Below are 16,756 nucleotides of genomic sequence, written 5' to 3'. Positions count from 1 at the left end.
TTCAAAACACTTGCCCGACTCTAACTTTTACTTGCCCCGGGCAAGCGCTTATGTCGCACCCTGCGTTCTTAAAAGAACTACTAGTAAAAGACAATGGATCACACTTACAATGTGTCCAATAAAAAACATTTAGCATGAAGAATATAACAATTTACAGTAGAGTATTGAGCGCCAAGCAACCAAACAAAAATAAATTCTTATTCAAATACAGGTCATTGTTCAAAATAGAGGTTTGAAAGTTCTTAATTGTTGAGTTACAGGGCAGTCCCAAAACAGATGTGAAATACTTTCAACAGAGGAAGAACAGAATGTACATAAATTAGATTTAGACAAGCCCATATCCTAAAGATGTTAGTTAACCCCAATTATCAGATTGAAAACTTTATATTGAAAGTAGCAGAGTTTTGTTGAAAAGACAGCATTTAAAGAAAATCTATATATATACATATACAATCTATTCCTATTATTAACCAGTTCATTTAAAATGGATGCCCATTTTGTTTGCGAAGTCGGAGACTTTAAGACTTTATCAACAAAAATTCTATGCATAAACTTGCATATATTATAAACATTATTTGAATTAAATACAAAAAATCTTCTTGAGTTGTTCTACTCTCAACAAGGTGTAGACGAATATGTTTCCATTTATTAGGTATTGCAGAAATCAATGAATAATATTCAAGAAAATTGCAATATTAATTTTGTATTTTTGTATAAAAAAAGTTGCGAGAGGAAAGTTTTGTTCATCAATTACATGTTGAATATTGATGATCCAATTTTTAAGCCAAAGTTTATATATGGTAATAAATATTGATTTAATGGTCACAATCAATAATAATTTTGAGGTATAGGTTCCCTGCACTGAGTTGAAAAATGACTTCAGTCTAGTTATGCTAACCTTGCACTCACACAGTCAAAATGTGATAAAGTTTCAAGGTGGGTTGGAATAAAAATGTGGAATCTGTGCCATATTTCCCACAAGCATGCAGAGGGCCCCTGATTTAAGAAATGGACCAAGAGAGCAACAAGAGAGTTTTGTGTAATCTAACCCCACCCTAGCCTATCCAACAACAATGCTTAAAAAAAAAAAAACATCAAATACAATGGAGATTGCAAAAATTTTGTGAAAGAATCATATGAATTTTGTTTGCGAAGTCGGAGACTTTAAGACTTTATCAACAAAAATTCTATGCATAAACTTGCATATATTATAAACATTATTTGAATTAAATACAAAAAATCTTCTTGAGTTGTTCTACTCTCAACAAGGTGTAGACGAATATGTTTCCATTTATTAGGTATTGCAGAAATCAATGAATAATATTCAAGAAAATTGCAATTAATTTTGTATTTTTGTATAAAAAAAAGTTGCGAGAGGAAAGTTTTGTTCATCAATTAAATGTTGAATATTGATGATCCAATTTTTAAGCCAAAGTTTATATATGGTAATAAATATTGATTTAATGGTCACAATCAATAATAATTTTGAGGTATAGGTTCCCTGCACTGAGTTGAAAAATGACTTCAGTCTAGTTATGCTAACCTTGCACTCACACAGTCAAAATGTGATAAAGTTTCAAGGTGGGTTGGAATAAAAATGTGGAATCTGTGCCATATTTCCCACAAGCATGCAGAGGGCCCCTGATTTAAGAAATGGACCAAGAGAGCAACAAGAGAGTTTTGTGTAATCTAACCCCACCCTAGCCTATCCAACAACAATGCTTAAAAAAAAAACATCAAATACAATGGAGATTGCAAAAATTTTGTGAAAGAATCATATGAATTATTGATCTTAATAATATTTGAGTTCGATGAAAAAAAGAAAAGAGACCCTCATTTATTTTTTCATTATACATCTATGAGATGTGAATGACAGTCCTTACAGAGATCCTCTTATATGAAACTTGACCAAGTCTTAATGATAATGCATGTAACTATTGCTAAAACGTTATGAGATTCCAAACAGTCGGTCAGCAAATTGTCCTTATCACAAGGTGAGCAAAGACTGTATTACAATTAAGATCTGTTGCTGTTCAAATTGGCTGTGGTGCATTGGCTTTTAATCATTCTGGCTTTGAGGTGATGTTATTTCTACTAAATTGTGTATGATGATGCTTGAAACCATTGTATACCAGTAATGAGAAGCATTGTGATCGTTTTACTTCAATCTCATGAAGATGACTGATTTGTGTGACTACATTCCACTCTGCAGGTACAACCATGACTTTTGGATAATGCACCAAGAATGATTATCCAAGGTTGATGATATGATAAAGGGAAGGAATGGCTCATCCAGGGGAGAGTATCAACTTTGATGGACCAGACTTACAGGAGGAGCATGAAGAAGAGCTAGCATTTGAAGAGCTTCACAGGGAACAAGAGGTGTGTATGAACATAGTTGTTTTTAGGCCCAAGTCAAAGCATTTAACCATTGTTCAAATGACTGAAAACAAAAGTTTACAATTTGCAATATGTTTACTTTCAACCAGTTATATCAAACCACTTGAAATAGATTTTGATTTTTTTTAATGTTTATGTATTAGATCAGAATTTAAGTCAAAATAATAGAGGTCATGTATACAATTGGCTCATTCTTGCACTAATATCTGGAACTGATCTAATAATTTATTGTATTCAGCCAATGTGACCACAAAATCAGCTAAATCGAAATAGACTGATATGTATGTGCATGTAACAGGTGCAAACATGCACAATGAAAACCTGAATATGAAATGCATAGTTGCTTATAATAAGACTGTATTTGTACATAAATTTGTGGCATTCATACTTTTTTTGACAGATGCGACAACATTTTTAATTTATCCATATTACCAAATGGAAATAGAAGTAGAAACTTTTCTTCTAGGAACACAAACAGTTGCTAGTTAAGAGTTTTTCCCCCAAGGATCACATCATTTTTTCCTTCTTAACAAGGAATAAATATGCTTAATTGTGAAAAGACATTATCACACCCATAAAATGAATTTTGCAGTGAAAAAATATATAAAAGAAGATTTTTAAATTTTGTATTATTAGTTGCTTCGTGCCCAGTCAGTAACCAAAAATACCTGATATTTTCTGATTGGAAATCTACCTGATCTAACCCTGATCAGAAAATACCATGCATATTTGCCAGGGTTTTTCCCAAGATATATGCTTAAAATATCCTCAAAGAAAGAAAATGCCTGCCAATTAGAGGGTACTTTTCAAATTATGAGAACTTTCACAGGGATTGTTTTAAGTTATAGGGATTTTTGCTGTATGAAAACAAATTTTGAGAACTTATATCCCTTCGAAGGACAATGTGTTTGGCATTTAATTTGCTAGCTAACTGAGCTAGCAATTTATTAATTGTCTGCCTCTTGTGCTATTCAAACCTAACTGACTTTGTTAAATTACCATGGCTGTAAGGCTCTGATTTGATTGGGTACAGTAAACGTATGAATGGGGATAGTGATTGTTAGGTATTTTTACAATTGAAGAACTTTTCATAAATTGACAGGTATTTGAGTGATTGAATGGGTGTGGAACACACTTTTTTTCTTACTACTACCTTTATTAATGTATCTGTTATAAAATTATTTGAATATAATTCATAACTATTTCTAAATTTGTTAAACTGTGGTTAAGATTGCAAGAAAGGCATGCTTGCCATTTTGACATCAAATATGGTCAATTTACAGTGAAAACAGTCTAAAGTTTGAATAGGCCTACAGTTTTTTCCCTCACTGAACAGGGATGGCTGTATTCACCTCATTCTTGCAGCAATTGCCCTCACCCGAGGTACCCCCTCTATCCGCTTTGCACGCTTTAGTGCATCCTCCATCCTCAATGTGATGCTCCAAATCTCCACCCCCTCCACTTATTTTTTTTTTTTTACTTCTTCCCTCCACAGGGATTTTATTGGCAATCAAAAATCAACAGATACAGAAAATGATAATACAATCACTGATAAAAAAAACAATGAACTGACAAGTATAACAAAATAATTTTACATATGACAGTCAAATAAATAAAGAGATGCTTCAATCAAAACCATAATTTTCTTGTCAAATCTGCTTTGTTTGAAATTTTGTTGGCAATGTATTTCGCATTTTGGTATTTAGTAATATTATTGAGGATTTAATGATACTGAAAAGAGGGATTGTATTGTTTATTTTACTATCATTACACAGTTTTTCCTACTATAATCAAAATACAATTAAGTGCACAATAGGCCTATATTTATTTGATTTCAGCTGAAAAATTAGTATATCACTGGTTTTGGTCCTAACCCAGTTGTATAACTTTTAAATTAAATTACGCCAATACGCAGGCCTGCATTACGCTTTTGACCTTAGTTATTACAGGGCTCGACATTAGCAGTGGCCCGGGGCAACCTAAATTAAGAGTTGGACCACCAAAATTCTGTAAAAGCCCACACTTGGTGGCCTTGTTGGGCTACCAAAGTTTTCATAAATTCCAGTGTTTTATATTGTTTTAGGGCCACCAAATTTGCTTTGCGGGTGACCAAAAATATGATATTGATGATTTGGTGGACCAATTGGGCCATCGAGAAAAAAGTTAGTATGGAGCCTTGGCTGTTATGATTTTGAGCATTTTTGATACACAATTGGTTAAATACATTTTACAATGGTAAACTCATCCAAAGGCAGTTTATTATGTTCATTTCATGCATGATCATGTCTCTTTGTTTTCATCGCTGCGCATGTTATGACATTCGCTGTGTTTTCTTGAAGTATATTTTTAATTTGAAAATTTACTTGCCAGACTGGGCAAACACTTCAAAAAGTCAAAAGCACCCTGGGTAAATGTTCCTGACAATCATCCTGTAGGGTTGGCATCTCTGCACATTCGGTGATGTTCTATTACCTCTTCAAAGAAATTTATATTGCTGCACGGCATATATGAAATTACTACTTTTATCTTAAAATCAAGACTTCTGAGCTTCTAGATTACCACTTTTTGCTTTTAAAGGTTGGCAGCTCTGAAACCAACGCAATATTTCATCAATTGTACACTGAAATCCCAATGAGCAATAAGAAACCTCCTTGTTTCTCGAAGATGCACTTCCATTTAAGAAAGCTCTTGTTTATTGTTTTTCTGTGTTTCAATAGAATGGAATAAACTTGCTAGCATCCCTTTTTACTTTTACTAATATAGCACATCTGGAATTAATGGTTGGGGGATTTTGTTGAATGTTGATCTTTTGAATGTTTCCTTGGTAGCAACACACAATGTATGATAAAAAAGAAAATTTGATCGGACATCATAAAAATCTGAAAATCCTTCAGATAAAAATGCCCTCCTTCTTCCAAAATATTGTTAATGAAGCAAACCCCCTTTTGATACCATTTTTTCATGCATAAGCCTATTTGTAAATTGCCAATTTTTTATATTGTCATTATTCCATAAAGGAAATGCAGATACATTAACATGATTATTATAATAGATGGCTTTATATAATAAAGCAAAAAACTTTTCACTCCAGAAAGAGAATACAGGTCTGTTATGATGGTTCTCGAAAGTAGAGAATACCCAAAACATGTTATATACAAAACAGTTACTTGTTGTCTTGGCAAGGATGAGGTAAGAAAACAAAGAATGTTACAATCAATTGACTCTTTTACAATCCTCTTAATCCAAGACACTTTTAGTTATTGACAGTGTGAATATATATATGTCTATCATTTTAACTTGCCATTTGAATATTTCAGGGACATTTTATTCCTTCAAACTTTATCTGGTTTTCCTCCCATATAAAATCATAAAATAATGAGTTTAATTCCTTTAAAACTTTGTCACTAGAATGTTTCTTCCATTTTGATAATTCTACTTGAACCATCCATCTGGCCTGTCATCCCACCTTAGAACTATTGGCTGCATGTAGGCTACAGTAATTTGCTGACCAGTCTTCTGCTTCTTCCAAACCCAACTCTGACTGACAGAAGTCACAGAACCCAATATTATTGTATTTATTATTATTATTATTGAATGAAGGGTTGATAACATTCAATCAATAAGTTCTGAGAAATAAGAAGCAATGCCCGCAATTCCACAATTACAGTGAAAGAACTTCCTCAATACCGGGTACCGGTACTAAAAACTTTCTTGTTGTTAGGAAGAGATGCACAAAAGCCACAAACCGGTTTTGAACACAATCAATGAATTCTTAGATATAGCCCGGTGTGGGGGATGCTATAGATTTCTACTACCACTGGTTTTTTTTTCCTGAATGAAAAATACTTTCAATACCATTGCTAGATATCATTAAGTTCTTTCACTTCCGTGGCTTTTGAGTTATTCGATACTACTCGACTTCACGCCCTCTATTATGCTCTCTGTCATCTGTATTATAGTCATGCCATAGATGAATACAATGTAAAGACTAGGTCATTGAATAAGATTTCAAAGAAGCCCACCGCAAAATAATCGGGTAGCTGAGCTGTTCAATAAGCAAGTAAAATTGATCAATATCAAAACAATTCTTGTTCTATTGTGCAGGAGATAGTTGGTCTTTTTTATATTGAGACTTAACTGGGTAATCGGCACTTCAAAACACTCTGAAATCATTACCCTGGATGCCGACACAGTTGACTTGGCAAGTGTGTCTGGAGGGTGTAAAATCAAAATCATATCAAAGCTCAGGTATTTTGAGGTGGACATGCTGTTTTTTACTCATCACTGCCATTTACATCATTATTTCGTATTAATGTCCAATGGATTATTATTTTATAATGTGAAGTGATTACCATGGGAGAAAAGGAAATGTAGAGATTATATAAAAACCTGAACAACTCAGCTAGAGTAAGAGACAAAGTGATTACTACCTGATGGAGTCAAAATGTTCTCTACTGATTAGTCAAAATTAAATCCACTGATGACTATCTATATTTAAATTGATTGGTTGAAGAACCTGACGTAGGTGATCTGGAGTTCATGGAAGTACAGCAGAGAGTGCAGTTGTTCTGAGATACCATATTTTGGTTGATTGAAAGGAATTTCTTAGGTGAAAATACATGTAGATCCAGTCGGAGGATATTTTAGGGCTGTGTAACAATTGTTTAGGAAATAAGATCTCTAATGAAATGATGGAACTGTTCCATTGGTTTTATTTTTTGCCTTCTTGTTGCCTTTGTTTCTTGAGTTGATTTGTTCAAATGGGTGTATCTTTTTAAGATAGATGTACATGTACATTCATTGATTCCAAACAATGAGGCTTACAAAGTAAAATTGATGTTAAAGTTTTTTTTTTGGGGGGGTTGTCTTTTTTAGGATTAAGGTAGTTTTTTTTTTAGTCTTATATTTATTTATTCTTCAGCCTTTTTTATCTATTTGTATTTTTTTCTATTTTTTTCCGTCGTTTCCTTTTTACATAAATCATAGATTTCTTTATTTTTATTAATTTGTTTGTTAACAATATCATTTGTACAGCAGCCCAGAAGGCTATTTGGAACTGTTTAGTTCAGAAAATTGTTGAAATAATTTCCCCAATGACCAAAACTGCCAATCAAATTGAAAAGCAAAATAGTTGTTCCAGCTGTCAATAAGCAATATTGAACTTCAGTGCAATTAAGTGTTAGGACTTTTAAGAGTATTTGTTCTGCCTGAGTACATAACAAAGGGACTGCCAAGGGTAGTCAAGTGGTTTTAGTGTACATGTAATGACTAGACTGATAATGATAGAAGGAGAAGGGGAATAAGATCTTCTAATTGGAAAGGTCTCAGAAGTTTTAATATCATGTGACTGAACTTGTCCAATAGCCATGCTTTACTACTTCTTGCTTACCTGCATTTCAACATATTAGGGATGGAAGAGCCCAGGTTGAAAAGCAGTGCATGGTCGAAGAATCATCAAAGAATCTTTCATGCATGACTTGGTTCTTTGAAAAATATTCTTCTTACACTTCATTCACTCTTTAATTCAAATGAGGGGTTGGTGTTGCGACTGACTACTTGGTCCTTTTTAACCTGGAGGCAAGTGAAAGCTGAGCTAATGCACTTGACTTCTTCCTCTAAAAATTACTAGATGTTTGTGTCTCCTATTTCCTGTTGATGATCCAGTCCTTGTTGATCTACACTTTCACACTTTTTGGAAATCATGAAAAGACAAAATGATTGATTACTGTAACATTTGTGGAAATAATCTTCCAGATACAGTGGATTTTTGAGTGGATTATTTCATTACACTATCTTTCCTTCTTATCGCAATAGATTACGAATGGGTGAATTACAAAGATGTTGGTACAGATGTTGCCATTATGGTATGGTAACAAACTTCATTATTCTTCATGGCAACAAAATCATGGATATAAGACAGATAACAACTTGTGATCTTTCAATGCAGTGGTTATGTGATGCAGATTAAGCATAGTTTGAACCTTTCTGAAATAAATAATGAGCACCTTATCAGAGCTATGGTAGGTGAAGCACCAGGATTAAAAGTAACAAGTCTGCTTAGCAGTCTCAAATCTTTGGATACAGAGATAGTTTTGCAAGATGTGGGAGACATCAAAGTTTTGCTCTTGAAGGTGAGTTCAATTCATTCAGACTATGTGGAAATGCCATGATTGGAGTGGTTCTGACATTTGCCTTTCAATGACAGGCTCAAGTGCCATTCCACAACCTTCATTTCCTTCAGTAAGAAATTCATCCGCATTGTGCTGCGCTGGACCACAGATTATGCTGCATTATTGTTGAGTGTTTAAAGACTGCTGATAAAGTCATAGCTACATATAAACTTCTCTTCTTTAGTGCAGCATGTGATCCAAGCATACATTGCAAGATCATTTGTAATGCAGCAATGCATGATCTATGTCCACAGTAAATGTCCTGTCAGTTTGTCACACAAAATAAAATGAATATAGAAATGTTATAAGACCCTGCTTCCTTATTATACTTTATGATTGGAGAGTTGCTTTTCATTCCCTAATATTATCTAAATAAGAGTCTATATTTTCTTATTTTTGTGTAAAGTTGCGGGACTTGTTGTCAAAGGCTCTCCCAGATGACTTGTTAGAAGATGATGTTCAGTCCATCCCAAGCTCTGAACAATCATCCTCACTATCAAGCTGTTCACCGGAGTTATCTCCAAGGCAACACAGGTATGTTTTTTTTTTGTCTTTTGACATCAAATTTCCATGTTTTACTACAGTTTTGAGTTTCCAAGGTTGAGTTCTTTACCCTACCTCACTCATTACTTTATATCATTATCACCAAGGCATTGAAGGTATGATTTGGGTCCTTTTACATGAAATTTCTCCATCTTTAACTATAATTCTTAGTTTTTTGTCTCGCCTGCATAGCAGAGCGAGACTAAGGCGCCGCTTTTCCGACGGCGGCGGCGACAGCAGCGCCGTCAACATTGAAATCTTAACCAAGGTTAAGTTTCTGAAATGTCATCATAACTTAGAAAATATATGGACCTAGTTCATGAAACTTGGACATAAGAGTAATAAAGTATTACTTAACATTCTGCCTTAGTTTCAGGTCACATGACCAAGGTCAAAGGTCATTTTAGGGTCAATGAACTTAGACCATGTTGGGGGAATCAATATCAAAATCTTAACCAAGGTTAAGTTTTTGAAATGTTGTCATGACTTCAAAAGTATATGGACCTAGTTCATAAAACTTAGACATAAGGGTAATAGTGTATCACTGAATATCCTGCCTGAGTTTCACGTCACATGATTAAGGTCAAAGGTCATTTAGGGTCAACAAACTTTGGTAATGTTGGGGGTATTTGTGGAATTATCATCATAACTTTGAAAGTCTATGGATTTAGTTCATGAAACTTGGACATAAGAACAGCAATATTTCCCTGATTGCCCTGTGTGTGTTTCAGGAACATGGCCAAGATCAAAGGTCATTTAAAGGTCAGTGAACTCTGGCCGTGTTGGGAGTATACATGTGTTGAATTGGCATCATAACTTAGGAAGTTTATGGTACTTGCTCATGAAACATCGACATAAGGGTAATCAAGTATGAATGATTGTTTTGCACATGTCTTAGGTCACATGATCATGGTCAAAGGTCATTTTGGGTCAATGGACATAATATTTTATTATCATATTAGTGTTTTCTTTGAATAATTATTCATTAGCTGTTTTTCAAAGGCAGCACTGCTGCTATATCGAATTGCGTAATGCAGGCGAGACTGCTAGAGGCGTTCCACTTGTTTAGATTCATCAGTGTTATTCATACAATTTACAGTTTTGTATTTGAAATATATAGTTCTCTTTATCTCTATATCTCTGTCACTCTCCCCACTCGCTCATACACACAAATACACACACTTTCTCTATCTCTCTCGCATGTATCTTGCTCTTTTTCTCTTATCTTTTTTTTTTACACTAAAGGCCACTGCACACCTTACGACCCAGCTGGTCTGCGTGAATGGAAATGTGACGTCATATAGTTCTCTTTATCTCTATATCTCTGTCACTCTCCCCACCCGCTCTCACACATACACACAAATACACACACTTTCTCTATCTCTCTCGCATGTATCTTGCTCTTTTTCTCTTATCTTTTTTTTTTTTACACTAAAGGCCACTGCACACCTTACGACCCGGCTGGTCTGCGTGAATGGAAATGTGACGTCACAGCTCTTGTCAGCTTGAGAGTTTCAGACCGGTCACAGACAAATCGCAAGGAAAATCATAAGGATTTGACATGTCGAATCCTTACAACTGAATCTTAAGCTCAATCCAACTTCCAGCCAATCAGACAGCAGAGTCACACTTAAATACTGACGCATACATGATATACTGATATGCAACGCACATACGTAGTAGTAAGCATCATATTCTGTGTTTACACGCTCCATCTGCTCGTGGTGCAGACACGGCAATTTTGTTCTGCCAAAATAGTAGGTGCAGACACGGCCATTTTTTCTCCATGTAAACATGAAGCCGAGTCTGCACCGACAATTTGTGCAGGTTCCATTATGTAAATTTTATCCACTGATCTTTGTTTTTGTCCTGCGAGCCGAGTATGCACCGCGAGCTGGGGCAGCGTGTAAACGCGACGCAAGATAACCCAGGAGCCGAGCGTGTAAACACAGTAAATTTCTCAGTTGCTTAATCGGCAAAAAGCGCATACATGAGTCGCAGACATCAGGGTAGTCGGATCGCAAGGTGTGTGTTGTCGAGGCTTATGACTACCTTGTGATTCATCTCCCCTCTCTTAGTCGCAGACCAGTCGTAGACCACTTAGGTCGTAAGGTATGCAGTGGCCTTAAGTCATCCAGACCTATATAAATTTACTTCATTCCCTCTTTCTTATTTTCCTTCCATTCCTCTCTTTTGCTCCTTTCTCTGCACTGAACATGTTTTCTTTTTTTATTACCTTTTTCTCCAAATAAAAGAAGTAAAAATATTAATAGAGAAAAGCTGTATATTACTCGAGCAGTCCTGCTAGGCTCTTCCATGATAATTACAAATTTCTAATTTCTTCAAGCCTAACCTCTCTTTATCTAATGAAAATATATCATACATACAAGTCAAGCTTTTGTTTAGATATTAAAATATCTCTTTTAACATTCTTATTTTCATTCAAGCAAATCTGATTTTGTCTAGTAATTATATTATGTTTACAGTCCTTCTGCAGATGATCAGCATCAGTGGCTGTATAAACCTGATGCTTACCATCAAGTCTCTACTCCCCATATCTGGGGAGGTGCTCCCCCACTCAAGACACCAGCAGGGGTAAGCAGTCATTCTCATTCAATAATGCGATAGACAAACTGTATACAATGTTGCAAATTTTTGTAAGTTTGATCAAAAGGTAGCCCTGGAGAGTCTAATATTATTTTCTTAGCCTGAATTTCATATTCTGCATTGCTAATAAAGAAAAATTAATAGGAATGATGATCACTGATGATGTAGAAGTAAAATGCATGCAGAACTATGGATAGTGAAACAAACACTCTAAAGGTTGGCATTAATGAAGTGGATGGAGGGTTTGGATGGTTCCTATTGTCGATAATGCCATTCATTGTCCATTGATTTGACATTGTTTGATGATGAACCTGAACCTGTGTATGCTTATAGTTATTGTTCACACTGTTGGCTTTACCTGAAAGAATGAAATTGGTTGAAAAGGATGATAATCCAAGCAAGTAACAATAACCGTGAACAAGAAGAGAAATCTCTAACAATGACCTCATTAGTAGATAGACTGACAAGTTGTTGGGCATTCAATTGGAGAATGTGAAAGAGCATGCAACCTTCACAACAAACCACCTGTAAATGTCAATCTTCCTTGAGTGTTTAGTCAGCATGTTATAGAGACTACATACATGTCAATCAGTTTTTCTTTGCCCTGTATGAGTAAACATCTGAAACATTTGAAGAAAAAAAATGAATATAAATATTGATTCAGAATAATGTAATTAATCAGTTTCATCATAGTATAGAAGTCTATAAGAATGCCACTGATTTTTCTTAATCTCTCACTTATTCCATTGATGAATTATATAGGTCTTTATAAGAACAAACTTTATGATCAGTTATTTAGTTTAAACACTATATAAGAATGTGTTATAATTCACAAATAACAGATGTTAAATTAGGACTACACCTCCATTTTAGTGTTTGTGAATACATAAAAAAAGTCTATTATAACAAAAAAGAATCCTCCAACAACAGAATATTTTAAGTTGGTCAATGATATATACTCCATATGAAGTTGGGAACAGTGTTACACTTTTTGATTTCATGATTATTGTAATGCCAAAGCTTCATATTTAGTTGACTGTTGACTCCTCTTTTTTTTTCAAGGTTTGTATACCTTTGTTAAAGGTCAAGTCCACCCCAGAAAAATGTTGATTTGAATAAATAGAGAAAAATTAAACTAGCATAACACTGAAAGTTTCATCAAATTTGGATGTAAAATAAGAAAGTTATGACATTTTAAATTTTCGCTTATTTTTCACAAAACAGTGATATGCGCATTAAATTGGCATGCAAATCAGAGAGTCGATGATGTCCCCCACTTACTATTTCTTTTGTTTTTTTATTGTTTGAATTAAGACAATATTTCATTTTTTTACAGATTTGACAATAAGGACCAACTTGATTGAACCATATAGTATTAAACAATGCTAATTCCACATGCTCAGGGAGCGTTATGATTGTTGTATTTTTCTCTTTTTATTCATTTTTTTTGTTGGGGTGGACTTGTCCTTTAAATAAACAAAGAGAGTATTTTTACATTTAAAGCTATTATTTTTTTCTTTTTTCAATCCTTTATTTTTTCGTCAAGTGGTGGCACAACAATATCAATAAGTTGCTTTTATGTGAATGTTATACAGAACATGACATATGTCTCTTAAAATAAAATATGACAATTTAATTTCCTTGATATGTTTATTGTGCAAACTTGAACATACACTGACTGCTATTGAAAAAATGACCTCTAGGTTGCAGGTCGACATGGAGTCCACCAGGTTGGTCCATTGAGCAACGGACATGGGGATCCTTCCAAAGGCAGTGAAGACCACACTCCAGATAACAGTCAAGATTGGCACTTTGAACACCATCACAACCGATTACAGATCCCTGAACAGCACAACAAGTTCCATCAAGGACTAAGTCCAACCACTGCTGCTTGGGACGCTGCCAGGAGACAGACAGCATACAGTGACAAACACCATAGTGACCTTGACTTGAGTGAACATGAGGAGAGCCAGCATTATGGGGAGGAGGATGAACAGGAGAAGCATGTCAACGGGATCTATCCGTTGGAGAATGCAGGCAACATGCAGCATGGGCTGCACATGCCAGCAGATCATGACTTTATCCCAAATGGCCATGGAGAAGACAGAGAAGATTCAGACTATTATCTCCAGGATCATCATGACCCTAATGGTGAAGAGGAAGAGCCTTTCATGGGGGAACGGAGACATAGTCAGCAGTACGAACCACCCAAGTTGGCTAAGACCAAGCCGACAGCAATCAGCAAAGCTGCAGGGTGGAAGGACCTTGATCACTTCCCACCACGTCAAGAGGATGGGCAGGTCATGCGGCATGCATCCAGTGAGCCAAACGTTGGAATGGTGCACTATCAAAGAAAGAGAGAGAATAATAGTGAGGAGGCAAGGAATGATACGAGGAGGATAATGTCAGAACAGATGATGAACGGTGATGTTGACTTTCAGCATCATCTGGATCCTTATCAGACAGAGTACAATCATGCAGGTTAGTATCAGAATCAAAAGATAAATCAAAATGTCAGCTTTCTATATGGTATGTAGCATGATACTTGATAGAAAAATTTTGTCAGTTATGAAAGCATGTATTATAGATGGGTGATGGGTTATTATAACAATCCATCTATAATTGTTTGTGGGTCCATACTCATATGTTAAAAAAATTATTAAATTAAGTAAATGGAATTAAAATACTGTGAAAATAATGTGCATGTTTGATAGATTGTAAATGATTGTGCTAGTATTCTGGGGATATTTTTGTAAATTTTTTTCATTATTGTGGCATTGGTTGATTTGCAGTACCACGATCTCTCATTGGCCAAAAGTGCACACAGAAATCATTCTTCACTCATTCTTATCGTTGGTCCCTATGCTCCCACAGGAAGCAGAGGTCAGAATATAGCTCAACTAGAGATACTCTACCAGGCTCGGGGGCGTGAGATAAACAACCTGACAACTCAGCTAGAGGCATTGCGTGAGGAAAGCACCAGGGAAAAGCGCATCCTTAATCATCAGCTTGCAATGGCACAAGGTGATTAACCACTATCATGATTAAACTATCCATTCTATCTATTGCAATTTAAAAAACTGTAAAGACATTCATTCATAGCAAAGAAACACATTGAGGATGGGGGGCATGGTGGCCCCCTTCTGATCTCGGCCGCTGTTTGTTTGATGGATGGGACTGAAAATTGGCCTGTGCATTCCTTACCACATAAACTACAAGCCAGTATAAAAAAAATTCTGAAAATAATTGTTTTTTTTTATTTTTTATGAATACAATATGCAAACTTATTCATGAAAAACATTTGCATATTCAACACCCAATATCACTTCAAATTTTCTTCTTTATTTTCCAGAAGTCATTGTAATCTATTTTACTGGTTTCCACAAAGAAAAATTGTAAAAGCAAATTTTTTCTTTATGTATTTCTTTGTTTTTAGAATTTCTTATGTATTTCTTTTTTATCTTGTTTTTTATGGAAATTAATACAGACCATTTATCAACTAAATAAAACCCTAAATTGATAAAAAAAATAATCACCCTTTTATGAATTTCATCTCCCATAGATTTTGTACACAAAGTATAAAAATGAACCATTTTGGCATGACATTGTCTCGTAAAAAGTCATGTGGCCTCATGATTCTATACCCATATGTCGCAAATTTGGTCTCAAAAGTTGCGCGAGACTTCAAAGAAAAAATTCATTAAAGTTTGTGGCACTACCTTTTTGCGTTTCGGAAATATCGTGTGAAGCGTTGAGGGGCAGTCCTTTTAGGGTTAAGTTGCTAGAATAAAGAGCACTGTCAAGAAATAATCTGTATAATAAAATGCTAGCTTACAGCATGGAGTACAGATTGTCCTCATGATTGAAATTGTCCAAAACTATGTCACAGAACAGACAATTTGATCCAGCTAATTTGTATATCTTAATCCTATGTGTAGTGATTCTAAGTTTTGAAAAGAATTTATTTGTAACTTTGTGTTTGTTTACCTTTAAACTTTAAATTGTCCAACCCGATTTTTATGATTTTTAATTTAGGAATTATTTTCTGTCAAGGCTCTATTTCGCCCTGATACAAAGTTTTTCATTATCACTGTTTAGATGAGAGAGATGGTTTAGGTACAACCTATGGTGAAAGTCAGAAGCTGATGAATCAAATGAATAATGAGAACCATACACTGAGAGGCCAGCTACAGTCAGCCCAGCAACAGGTCCAGGCTCTCACAGAAGCTAACCAACAGGTAAAAAATCTTTCAGAAAAAAAAGGAAATTCATTAAAAATGAAATAAAATCAGTTATCATCTATGTTGATTTTTATTTCCAATTATTTATTGATAGCCAGTTATTTACACATTATTTCTAAATACATTTTTACCTTCCCATCATCATAGATTCATTCAGAATTGGACACTGCTAAAGCTACCATAGAAAGCCTGAATCGCCAATTGGTTGAAGTCCATCGTTCACAGCCACTGCATAGAGCAAGAGAACAGCAGGATTCTCTTTTAGTGGGACTTAAACAGAAGTTTTCACAAGAAACGTCAGAACTACGGGAGAAAGTTGATGCAGCAAATAGGATGGCTTCTGAAAAGGTCATTATTCTGTTTATAATTGAGAAGAGATGATGAAGAAATACTATTTTAAAAAATCAATGCATTCTTGTACTTTTGAAGTTTCTTTTATAAGACATGGTTAATTTTTGCTTGTTTCGCTTCGGAAATTTACAGACTTCCTACATTATTGCCTGTTTGACAAAACAATAATTTTTCTGCTTATAACCAATTCATGACTTTAATCCTGTGAACAGACAATAAGATCTAATCAAAACTCAATTCTAACCCTTTATGTTGCTTGGAATAACATTGCAACATATTTCTAGCACTCTATTCCAATATCTTTGATAAATTATATCGCATTTACACTTTGTACAAATAAAAACTTGATAGCTCACCTCTTATCACCACTCATCTAGATATTACTTGATTGATAGTTTATTGTAGTTTTTAATCATTTTTGTTCTTCTAATTTTATTGTGATCT

At 34.7% G+C, this 16,756-nt stretch overlaps 1 protein-coding gene across 3 annotated transcripts in view; it reads left to right on the top strand.

The window, feature by feature from the left end:
* Positions 1 to 2,209: 2,209 nt before the first annotated feature.
* LOC135153619 (centrosomal protein of 152 kDa-like) overlaps positions 2,210 to 16,756 on the top strand; it is a 32,139-nt gene continuing 17,592 nt past the window's right edge. Inside the window, exons 1-8 of one of the 3 annotated variants that reach the window (XM_064097211.1) lie at positions 6,561 to 6,648; positions 8,215 to 8,531; positions 8,977 to 9,104; positions 11,600 to 11,708; positions 13,424 to 14,201; positions 14,595 to 14,744; positions 15,819 to 15,958; positions 16,109 to 16,309. In XM_064097211.1, coding sequence (XP_063953281.1) covers positions 8,358 to 8,531; positions 8,977 to 9,104; positions 11,600 to 11,708; positions 13,424 to 14,201; positions 14,595 to 14,744; positions 15,819 to 15,958; positions 16,109 to 16,309 — 1,680 coding nt within the window. In that variant the 5' untranslated portion in view covers positions 6,561 to 6,648; positions 8,215 to 8,357. Of the gene's footprint in view, positions 2,383 to 6,560; positions 7,010 to 8,214; positions 8,532 to 8,976; positions 9,105 to 11,599; positions 11,709 to 13,423; positions 14,202 to 14,594; positions 14,745 to 15,818; positions 15,959 to 16,108; positions 16,310 to 16,756 lie in introns of those variants that run through there. The other 2 variants (XM_064097209.1, XM_064097212.1) reach the window with 2 other exon arrangements.

Source organism: Lytechinus pictus, chromosome 3 (genome assembly GCF_037042905.1).
Source record: "Lytechinus pictus isolate F3 Inbred chromosome 3, Lp3.0, whole genome shotgun sequence".
NCBI classification, from domain to species: domain Eukaryota; kingdom Metazoa; phylum Echinodermata; class Echinoidea; order Temnopleuroida; family Toxopneustidae; genus Lytechinus; species Lytechinus pictus.
This window is presented reverse-complemented; position numbering and strand designations above follow the sequence as displayed.